This window comes from Malania oleifera, chromosome 10 (assembly GCF_029873635.1).
Source record: "Malania oleifera isolate guangnan ecotype guangnan chromosome 10, ASM2987363v1, whole genome shotgun sequence".
NCBI classification, from domain to species: domain Eukaryota; kingdom Viridiplantae; phylum Streptophyta; class Magnoliopsida; order Santalales; family Ximeniaceae; genus Malania; species Malania oleifera.
In genome coordinates this window covers 14741720-14753828 of record NC_080426.1, presented here as the reverse complement: position 1 = coordinate 14753828, position 12109 = coordinate 14741720, and the positions used below count along the sequence as shown (strand labels likewise).

The 12109-nt window shown below is 36.1% G+C and overlaps 1 protein-coding gene across 5 annotated transcripts in view; it reads right to left on the bottom strand.

Annotated features, from left to right (window-relative positions):
* Nucleotides 1-12109, bottom strand: part of LOC131165654 (uncharacterized) — a 47358-nt gene that overhangs the window by 33376 nt on the left and 1873 nt on the right. Inside the window, exons 1-5 of one of the 5 annotated variants that reach the window (XM_058123620.1) lie at nucleotides 10385-10558; nucleotides 9606-9763; nucleotides 3695-4047; nucleotides 2789-3027; nucleotides 1925-2081 (exon numbers count right to left, since the gene is read on the bottom strand). In XM_058123620.1, the coding sequence (XP_057979603.1) occupies nucleotides 1925-2081; nucleotides 2789-3027; nucleotides 3695-4027 (729 nt within the window). In that variant the 5' untranslated portion in view covers nucleotides 4028-4047; nucleotides 9606-9763; nucleotides 10385-10558. Of the gene's footprint in view, nucleotides 1-1924; nucleotides 2082-2788; nucleotides 3028-3694; nucleotides 4048-9605; nucleotides 9764-10273; nucleotides 10570-12109 lie in introns of those variants that run through there. The other 4 variants (XM_058123619.1, XM_058123621.1, XM_058123622.1 and 1 more) reach the window with 4 other exon arrangements.

The window sequence follows — 12109 nt, the reverse complement described above, 5'->3', positions numbered from 1 at the left end:
TGTATAAAATGTTGAATTGACATTACATGTTGTATTGCTATTATTTGTTATGAGCCCAGCTCTAACTAAAAATCTCAAGTAATTTTTATTTGTGAATTGATTATGGCTTCTGGAGCATAATTATTATAAAATAATTCAGAAATAATATATACTTTTTTTCATAATCAATAATATTCAAGCCTCAAATGGACTAACTAATCTAAGGGCGGGGCCTTCTATTAATTTTTACTCTCTAGTTCACAAGATTTAGATTGCAACTTTAATTGAATAAAATTAAAAAGTACAAGTCCTTAATTGTAAAAAATAAAAGTATAAGGATTAAAATAGATTTTAATTAATAGTACAAGGACTAACTTAACATTTCACTCAATAATTTAAACATATTTAAAATTACTAGCTTGAAATCATGTGACATGCACGTGAAAAATTTACTAGTTATGTTCATATCAACAATCAACGGTTCAAAATTCTTTTAATTTTTTAAATGATAAATAAAATACACATTTTTGTGCGTGTTACCAACTAGTTTCCAAATAATAAAAGAATGTTTTGACAAGTGGTCCATGACTATTTAGATTTTTATTTACTCCCAACAGTTGAGATCACCACTGTATTGGTGTTATAGAATTTCAAAGCCTCATCTCAATCAAAAAGAGAGAGCTGAATTCAAATAAATAAGAAAAGTGATTAATTTATGGTTTAAGTTCAACCCTGTTATTCAATTTAAAAAATATTAAAGGACATCATGCAACCAAAATTACAGTCCTCCTATGCTTTCTACGATGGTTGGAGGGTCTCAATTCTCAAATTAACTATGTTGTTACTTATGTCTTATAGTTATAAAGAACCATTTGATAAAATTCAGTATTACATTTAATTTTTGTTCTATTAACAAGGAGCACATGCAATGAGTGTGCAAGATGTAAATCCCACAACAAATTAAAATGAGAGAGAGAGAGAGAGATGAAAATAATAGTTTTGAGACCAACCCATAACCTGAATGCTTTTTAATTATTCATACTTCATCCATTTAAACTGACGTACAGTTCCTAAGAATGTCAAAAAAAAAAAATGAATGCTCAAATTATGATTGGATCCTTGAGAAGAGCTGGTTTGAAGCATTCTTCAGTCTATATGGCAGAGTTTACCTTTTTCAGTCTAGATGGCAGAGTTTACTCACTAAGGCTTTGTTCATATCCTCCCAAGATGGCTAGGTGATGCAGTCTTTTGAGTAAACTCATAGAATTTACAAGTGGGGCTATTTTAATACTTTTCTGTTTTCCAATGCAATTGATTGCAATATTTTTTATTGATAAGCTGATACACTGGAAATAGAAATTTTTATCCTCTTACAAATACAAAATGATTTTACAAAACAAAGAAATCAATAATTTCTTTATTTTTAATCTACAGTTAAGTCTATCAAATTGAGATTTGACACAATGAAAAGTATACATTAAAGTGGACAATACAAGGTTTTACCTAATAGGTTAAAAAATTCCCATTAAAATTCTGCTTCTATCCATTTTTTTTATAAGATTTTCATATCAATTATTTTTTCCTTTTTACAGAGAACTTACCTGAAGATACATATTAAAAAAACTATTTTACTCCAGCACTTGCAAAAGGGAGATGACTAGCATCAGTTTATGACTTCATGTGTGCCTCAGAACACTAGATGGTAACAAATTCTTTCATAATCACTAATCACTAGAGGAGGAAATGTGTCAGGGTATGTATTGGCACACACAGGAAGGAGAGAAAGAAAGCATGCATGCATGTATGAAGTATAAAGACATCTATTTTGCATTGGGCAACTATGAATACAGCATACACTAAGTTGATACATGAGCAGACATAGAAAACAATCTCAACTTTGAAATTATTATCTCATAACAATGCAGGCATATTAAGTGCTCCAAACCTGAGTTATAAAACTATGAGCACCATTCAGACCATCCTCCTCTCCAGTATTAAACAAAAATATAACACCATTCTTAAATCCATGAGCCCAGTGAGAAATTCCTCGAGCAAGCTCCAGCATAACAGCTGCACATGAACTGCAGTCACCAGCTCCATCCCTGAAATTGCAGTTTTCAATAATTAAGCATGTATGTTCATTAACAAGAATATGCTGTGTTATATTGCCCTTATTATTAGATTGTGTGAGAGAAGAGAATCTAGTAAATTAGGATAATTCTCTTCCTCATCAGTGGTGCTTGAAAAGCTAAAAGACACTACAATAGGGGTCACCTTAAGAAATGAGATTTAAGATATTGCAGTCCAAGAGATCACTAGGAATTGATTTAAGCAACAAAATGTCATCCGACAAAGGGAAAAGTTATTAGATAAAGCTCTCTTTTAGACTCAAAAGAGTTCAAATTGACATTCACATATGTAAAATAGCAACTTATGAATATAAAAAAATAAAAAATAAATTAAAAAAAAAAAGGATATGATTTACTACTTGGTAAGTTTTGAAAGAAATTCTTGGCATTAGGAAAAGGTATCAGAAAATGAATTTTCATTAATTAACAGGACTCTGATGCAAGACAGTGGAAGCATCGCCATGGACTAGGCTAGCTGGCCATGGAATATTGTTCGATCACAGAAATATGTGAACATCTATGGAATGAATTTTACTTCTCATGGTCCCAAAGATCTACGAGCAAAGAAGATGATTTTGCATAGTAACCATGGGCAGGATCCTATATAAAAATATAAAAACAAATAAACAATTTGCAACTGTGTAAGTGTGTATAGAAATGCAAAGATAAATAACGCATACGCTGAGAAAACGGTGTCAATGTGAGAGGAAACGAGAACAGCATTTGCTTCTGCTTCAGATGCATATTTTGGCAAGATTCTAAGTATGATATGTTTTAGATCCGAATAAACAAGTGTTTTCCCCATAAACAGGCCACTGACCAGACGATTTGCACCAGTCTTTACATGGAAAAAATCCACTTGAACATCAACCTCCCAGTGAGCCATTTTCTTAATTTTTTCTGATGCTGCCAAAACATACTGTGGTGGGAAGCGTGTTAGGAAAGAATTTCTAAGATGACTGACTACACAAGACAACCAAAAGGCAATTACGATATTAGAACACCATCAGTGGAAGGAAAGAATGAACGATGCACATATATATATGAGAATTTAAAACCACATAATGTGTGCCTGCATGTGCATATGCATGGTACAAAATATTTCACACTAAAAAAATTCCAGAATTCAAAAATGCTCACCCAGAGTGGCATGCCAAAGATTTAAAAACTACCCAGTGGACATGTACAGTTATAATTCAGTTAGAACAGAATCACTCTGATCTAACCTTTTTAAAAAAGTGCATGATAAATGCATACAGAATATGAAAGCATACATCAGATTCATGAAAAAAAAAATATGCCACAACATTTTGTTCAAACCAGTAGCAAAAAGAATGACATCCAAATTTAAATGGTGTTCTACAGTTTTCTTGCTTAATAATGATGCTTTAACCAAAATGAAAAATAAAATAAAATAAAATAAATGAAAATAAAAACATAGACAAGCCTTTTTTTTCAAACCAATTCATGCGCTGATCGGAAGAACAACAATGCCCAAGAAAAGTGTACGTGTAAAAATAAATAAATAAATAAAATATTAGAAATGTTAAAAATTCTTTAAAAAATATCTATTCAATTGATTGAACCTGGAGTGCTAGATCAAGAGCATCAGAACCAACAGGATGAGGACCTAATTCAGTCAATGCCTTGACATGCTTCATAGCCTCTTCTTCTGAGAAACCCCTTTTTCCTGCTTGATCAGCACTAAGAGGCATAGGCATACTCTCGAACTGGTAATGATGAACAGCCCAAGAGCCATTTATGATCATGACAAACAAAGCCAGAAACAAAAATGGTGACCTTGTTGGCTTTTCAACATGAGCGTTGGTTTTTTCCTCATCAACCACAATTGAATCACCCACTTCACGATTTATCGATGGCATGGTTTTCGATGAAGAATTATGAACCCTCCGCCGCATTTTGTACAATATGCAAGCACCTGTTGATAATTGATAGCCCAATTTATTAAAAATTCATCATACAGCGCTAACAAAATGTGAGGCGCACACAAATATGGAAAAGAACGTAGAGAAAAATAATAGGCTCAACTCAACATTACAGCACTTGTGCAAATTATCAAAGGAAATATATTTTACCATTGAATTTACAAATCAACTCGTCAATAACTTTGATTTCAAACTAGTGGTATACAATCTATGAACTTCTAGAGGAGCTTGTCGTGATGTGACCATAAACCCTAAATTTTACTCTCAACACACCACCCTAAATGATGCATACTTGATTGTCAGGATGAAAGAGATGGCTGCATTTGGTGGCAGTACAAGAAACACCCTATCATAGCAAAATTAGAAGTTAACCTCAGGAAATGATTCTCTTTTTCTGTTCCAGCTGCGGTTTGTGATCTCAACAAAAGACAACAAAAGGAACACAGCTTTAACTTCCAATGTTAAGACATTGAAAACAACCCAACTACATTACTTAACATAGATAATGGCTCCCAAGATAATTTTGTTGGGAGAGATATCAATAAACAACCACAAGCAAATATAGTGTATCTCTACTTTTATACGTGCTGGAAATAATAAGAAAAATAATCAATCACACCAAACCTCAAGAACACAAGCAATTTTTTACGTGGAAAACTTCCCCAGTGTGAGGAAGAAAAACCATAGGACCTAGTCTAGTTAAAATCTCTACTATCAATCAAATAATGGGTACATAAAGTCTTCTCTAATCGTAATTAGAGAATACAAATATCTCTCATTAAGATATCAACAATTTTGACAAATACAAAGAGAATTGGAGAGAATATACCAAATTCGCGGTTACTGTTCACGGGCAAAAACCCCAACTCCCGAGCTCCAAATCTGATCTCCACCATTCAGATTGTAGCTCCTTGAGTCGTGAACCTCTCCTCCAAATTTCAGCTCGATTGGACCACAGAAGAAGCGGGATCGAAGTCTTGATGAAATCTAGGCAGCATGAGAAAAATCACGTTTTTCTCTCTTTCTTTTGAGAAGTGATAGCTCCTCTCTTCTCCCCTCTCTTTTTATAACTTCCTTTAGGTTTTTCACACTAAAAGAGCTGGGCTTTGGGCTTTTAATAAAGCCCACTTGGACTTTCCTCCACATGGAAGGAAATAACCCAACAAATCTCCCCCTTCCGACTATGTGGAGGGAATCGCCATCCCAGCGATCGAACAACAAACTTCAAACTTCTCCCTTGGTAGTGTCTTTGTCAACATATCAGATCCATTATCATCAGTGTGAACCTTCTCAAGTTCCAATAACTTATCATTCAACGCATCTCTGATCCAATGGTATCGTACATCAATGTGCTTCGATCTTGCATGAAAACTAGAATTCTTAACAAGATGAATAGCACTCTGGCTATCACAAAACAACACATACCTCTGTTACTCAAAACCAAGTTCTCTCAAAAACTTCTTTGCCCATAACAACTCTTTAGTCGCTTTCGTTGCTGCAATGAACTTTGCCTCTGTCGTAGAAAGAGCAATGCACTTCTGAAATCTCGATTGCCAAGCTATAGCTCCACCTGCAAAAGTTATCAAATAGCCCGAAGTAGACTTACGAGTGTCCACATCCCCAGTCATATCTGCATCTATGTAGCCAACTAACAATGGTTGTCCATTTCCCAAACCAAGTCTCAAACTGGAAGTGCCTCGAAGATACCTCATGATCCACTTCACTGCATTCCAGTGCTCTCTTCCTAGATTGGACAAGAATCGGCTAACTACACCAACTGCATAGGCTATATCTAGTCTTGTGCAAATCATTGCATACATCAAACTTCCTACTGCTAAGGCGTAAGTAACTCTTTCCATGTCTTCCTTTTCCTTATCTGTAGAAGGACATTCCTTTGTACTTAGTTTGAAGTGGGTAGCAAAAGGAGAGCTAACCACTTTAGCTTGGTCCATATTGAACCTCTGAAACACTTTCTCAATGTACTCCTCCTGTGACAAATATAATTTCTTGGCACTCCTGTCATGACTGATTCTTATGCAAAGAATTTTCTTTGCTGACCCCAAATCCTTCATAGCAAATGACTTAATCAATTGCTTCTTCAACTGGTCAATCCTTGAAGCATTCTTGCCAACAATTAGCATATCATCCACATAAAGTAGTAAGAAAATAAAATCATCATCAGAGAATTTTTGAACAAATACACAATGATCTGAAGTTGTCTTCTTGTAACCTTGCTCCCCCATAACAAACTCAAACTTCTTATACTACTGTCTCGGTGCTTGTTTCAAACCATATAGGCTTTTCTTCAGCTTGCACACATAATTCTCTTTCCCTTTCATTTGAAACCCCCTAGCTGCTTCATATAAATCTCTTCCTCCAAATCACCATGAAGGAAGGCAGTTTTCACATCCATCTGCTCAATTTCCAAGTCAAGACTAGCTGCTAAATCGAGTACTGTACGGATCGATGACATATTTACAATTGGAGAGAAGATCTCATCAAAATCAATACATTCTCTCTGACCGAACCCTTTTACAACCACTCTAGCTTTGTACAGTGGTCGTGAAGAGAACTCATTTGGCTTCTTCATGTAAATCCACTTGTTCTCCAAAGCCATTTTTCCTTTAGGCAGCTTCACTAACTCAAAGGTGTGGTTATCATACAATGACTGCATCTCATCTTACATGGCCTCAACCCACTCTGTCTTGTGTTTATCTTCCATGGCTTCTGAAAAACACTGGGGCTCTCCCCCATCAGTCAATAACACATATTGTTCTGCTGAATACCGAGTGGAAGGATGTCAGTCTCTAGCTGACCTCCTGGATGGAATCTCTAGTGGAATCTCTGGCACTGTCAACTGCTCATTAGTCTCAACATCTCCCTGAACCCGTAAGGGAACATCCATATCACCTCTACCCTGGTGGTCATCCTGAACATCATTCTCAACCTGAGATGAAAAATTCTTCAAAGGAACTAGATCCACATCAATCAAACTGTCACCCTGTTGAGACATAGATTTCTCTACCTTCTCAATATCCTAAATCGTATGATCTTCTACAAACACGACATCTCTGCTTCTCACAATTTTCTTCTCAACTGGATCATAAAGCTTGTATCCAAACTCATCTTGACCGTAGCCAAGGAATATACACTGTCGTGTTTTCTTATCAAGTTTGGACCTTTCATCTTTTGGAATATGCACAAATACTTTGCACCCAAAAACACGCAAATGATTATAGGAAATATCCTTACCTGTCCAAACTCGGTCTGCCACATCAAACTGCAGAGGAACACAGGGTATAAGATTCAACACATGAACAACAGTGCTCAATGTCTCCCCCCAAAAGGATTTTGGCAACCGGGCTTGTGAAAGCAAACATCTCACTCTCTCAAGCAGTGTTCTGTTCGTCCTTTCTGCTATGCCATTCAATTGAGGAGTTTTCAGAGGAGTCTTTTGATGCCGAATACCCTACTGTCTGCAATACTCATCAAATAGACCAGAATACTCTCCACCGTTGTCAGTCCGGATGCACCTCAGTTTCTTCCCAGTCTGTCCCTCAACTAGGGTTTGAAATTTCTTAAACTCAGCCAACACTTGGTCTTTTGACTTCAAGATATATACCCACAACTTCCTTGAATGATCATCTATGAAGGTCACAAAGCATTTGAAGCCACCAAGTGTTCTCGTCTTCATAGGGCCACACATCTGAATGTACTAAATCCAGTATCTCTGACTTTCTCAAATGAGGGGAATTCTTGAAGGAAACTCTGCTCTGCTTCCCTGACAAACAATGGGTACACCTTCTCAGAAGTGTACTTTTCAGTCCACATAGTAGACTTTTCTTCCCCAGTAGAGCTAATCCTTTCTCACTCATGTGAGCCTGTCTCTTGTGCCACAACTCTGCTATACCATTATCCTCCATCGCATTAATAATGTCGTTGGAGATCTTTGCTTGCAAAATGTACAATGCAGAGTGCTTCATGCCTCGAGCCACAACCATAGCACCCCTGGTGAGCTTCCACTGCCATCACTGAAAGTGCTGCAGTACTCTTCGTCATCAAGTTTACCTGCAGAAATCAAATTCAAACGAATGTCAGGAATATGCTTCACATCTCTAAGAACTAAACTCGTGTCATTATTTGTCGTCAGATACACATCCCCAATTCCAATGACTTTAACCAAGTCATCATTTCCCATCTTTACTGTTCCAAAGTCACCAGATCAAGAGGATGTAAAGAAATCCTTCCGAGATGTAGCATGAATGGAGGCACCACTGTCAATCACCCAACTGGTCTCACAATATGCAACATTTATCATCTCATCATCATAAACAATGAGGAATTCTGCAGGAGTGGTGGTAGCAACTCTATCATCACCATCTTTGTCATCTCCATTCTTCGTTCCCTTCCCTTTCTCATTCTTGTTTTCTTTCTTCAATTGCCTGCAATATTTCTTGATATGTCCCTTTTTCCCGCAATGATGACACTCAACATTTGCAAACTTGTTGGACTTACTTCTACTATTATCTCCGTTCTTCGGACTTCTACTCTTACTTCTCCCCCTCTTTTTTGTAACCAAGATCTCTGACTATGAAAAGGATCCCTGTGTTTTTCTTCTCATCTCTTCATTTAGCAAACAACTCTTGGCCATATCCATTGTGATTACACCTCTGGAGCAGAGTTAGACAATGAAGTTCTGAGCGTCTCCCACGAGTCCGGTAATGAACCAAGCGACCATAACCCTTGTATCTCATTATCAAACTTAATACCCATTCCAGCCAGCTGATTAATAATTCCTTGGAATGTATTCAGGTGATCAGATAAAGGAGTTCCGTCTTGGCACCTCAAAGCCATCATTTGTTTAATTAGAAACAACTTATTATTTCCAGTCTTTCTAGCATATAACTGTTCAAGCTTATTCCATAGAGAACATGCATTTGTTTCTCCACTAATATGGTTCAAAACATTATCATCTACCCATTGCCTGATATACCCACACACCTGTCGATGTAACAAAGTCCATTCCACATCAGACTTTTTTTCTGATTTTTCAGCACTAAACACTAGTAGGTAATAATCTTTCACATAAAGAAGATCCTCCATTTTTTCTTTCCATATGTGATAATTTAAACCATTGAGATTAATCATTCTACTAGTATTTGCTTCCATAACTCAAACTGTCAACCTGACAATCTGTTAACCGGGCTCTGATACCACTTTGTTGGGAGAGATATCAATAAACAACCACAGTGGAATAGTTTTTCTCCCTATATGCAAGCAAATATAGTGTATCTCTACTTTTATACGTGCTAGAAATAATAAGAAAAATAATCAATTACACGAAGCCTCAAGAACACAAGCAATTTTTTACGTGGAAAACTTCCCCAATGTGAGGAAGAAAAACCACGGGACCTAGTCTAATTAAAATCTCCACTATCAATCAAATAATGGGTACATAAAGTTTTCTCTAATCGTAATTAGAGGATACAAATATCTCTCATCAAGATATCAACAATCTTAGCAAATATAAAGAGAATTAGAGAGAATATACCAAATTCACGGTTACTGTTCACGGACAAAAACCCCAACTCCCAAGCTCCAAATCCGATCTCCACCGTTCAGATTGTAGCTCCTTGAGTCGTGAACCTTTCCTCCAAATTTCAGCTCGATCGGACCACAAACAAAGCGGGATCGGAGTCTTAATGAAATCTGGGCAGCATGAGAAAAATCATGTCTTTCTCTCTTTCTTTTGAGAAGTGACGGCTCCTCTCTTTTCCCCTCTCTTTTTATAACTTCCTTTAAGTTTTTTACACTAAAAGAGCTGAGCTTTGGACTTTTAATAAAGCCCACTTGGGCTTTCCTCCAAATGGAAGAAAATAACCCAAAAAATTTATCTCACCAATGAACTATACAAATATTATTGCATTCTTTGCAACATTTTTGCCGTATTTGAAAGCTTGGTATTTCAAAGTTTGGATTTGAATTTGTGTGAACAAAATGTAATACAAAATTGTATTAGGTTTTGTCCATATATACACAAATCCAAGTTCAAACCTTGAAATCCATCCATTGAAATACAACATTAGTTACTTATCAGATCAGAACTTTTTCCGATCCCGTGATAACCATCAAAAAGGCAGAGAAGTTGAATTGAAATGGGTATAAAACAAATAAAAAATCAACACAGAGTCGTCCCTCCAAACCACGAACCGTACATACATCTATAACCGGAATATAAGAGAAGATTGATTATTGGACATTCTTGAAAACCGAAATGAACAGAAAGAAAAAAGTAGGTCAATCTGAAAGAAGGAATTATTGGGGGAGAACCTCGTGGCTCGTAAAGTTTGACCTCGGAGGTGCGAACAGAAGTGCAGTTTAAAGGAAGGAGGGCTGGCAGATGTCCGTTCTGGTCCACCTCCTGCTCGGTGGAGGAAGAAGCTGTCGCGACTGCAAAAACAGCTACCAATATTTCGAGAGAACAAAAAAACGGCGTCGTTTGATTGTTTGCTTTCATTCACGAAAAGATCCGCACTGTGATGCAGCGGTTTTAAGCAGATCACAAAACTACGTCGTTGTGATAGTTTCACGTGCGAAGCCACTATAGTCCCAAAATAAAACAACGTCGTTTTATTTGGGGATATTTGTAATGAGAGGTATTAACTAAAATATTTTAATAAAAAATACAACTCCTAAAATGACCTAGGCTTTTAAAAAGAAATTACTGCTGCTAGAGATTTTTTTTTTTTAAGTAAAGAGTCTAATATGTTTAATTTCATTATCAACCTCAAGTAACATCCTGCATGGCCATCACTGGATTGAAGTAGAAAAAATATTAAATTTAAAATAATAAAAAATGGTGTAAATAAACAAAACCTAAAAATTTTAGATTATACTTGAACTGGTGAAAGGCAGCATTGTCTGCTACTTTCTAGTTGGAATATCTTTGCATTTTATCTTTATGAGGAGGAAGTTTTTAAAGTTATTTTTTCTATTTTTGTTAATGGTAGCCCGAGACCGAATAAGTTTGGGTCTTCTTTCTACATTACCTGTTGGAAGATTATTAAAAATAATGTAATGGATGCGGTAAGAGAATTATTCAGAGGTAATATATTGCCTCGGTATTTTTGTTCCTCTTACATAGTGCTTATTCCTAAAGTAAAGGATCCTCAGTCTTTTGATAAATTTCAGCCGATAAGTCTTTGTAACGTAATCTATAATTTTTTCTCCAAAATCCTTATTGGTAAGCTTTCGTTGGTGATGGGTGATTTAATATTTTTAGAACAAGGTGCTTTTGTGAAAGGGAGGAATATTTTTGAAAATATAACACTTACTCAAGAGATGACAAAATTATTACATAGGCGGGTGAGAGGAGGTATGTGACGGCCTGCCTAATTTCCACATTTTTTTGTATAATAAATAATAAAATCAATGTCACAACTCTCAACTTATCAGATCATAATCCACCTGAACCCGTGGGTACCAGGGATACATTAGAATACATAACGGAAGTCTAATCAGCAGGAAACATATAATCATAAACATCTTAGTATATCATATATCACAATACCAGAGTTACTACAATCACTATATATATATACACAACACTCAACCCAAAAAGATATCTTAGGGCTATTTCCACAAAATACAACCGATCCTATTAAAATACTTATCCTTCTGGAAGGGCAGATGTACCGTACTAGATCAGTAGGACTTTACCTACTCTCCCATCAGGGGCTCCTAAGAAGTTTATAAAATTTTGAGGTAAGACACCTCTCAGTAAAGGAAATAAACTAATACCAGTGTGTGATAACATGAGTATTTCGTGTTATACATATGCCATACAGAACATATTCAGTAACTGTTTTGTCAAATCTGGGAAAACATATATATCATCAAAACATGGCAGAACATACTGCATTTTCATAAACATATTTCATCTCATATAATAATCCTAATACAAAAACATTCCTGGTAGGTTAGCTGGCTGTTATCATGTATTACCCCAACATGACTGGGTTGTGTGGCCTGAAAGCGGGACCCGACAATGGTTGG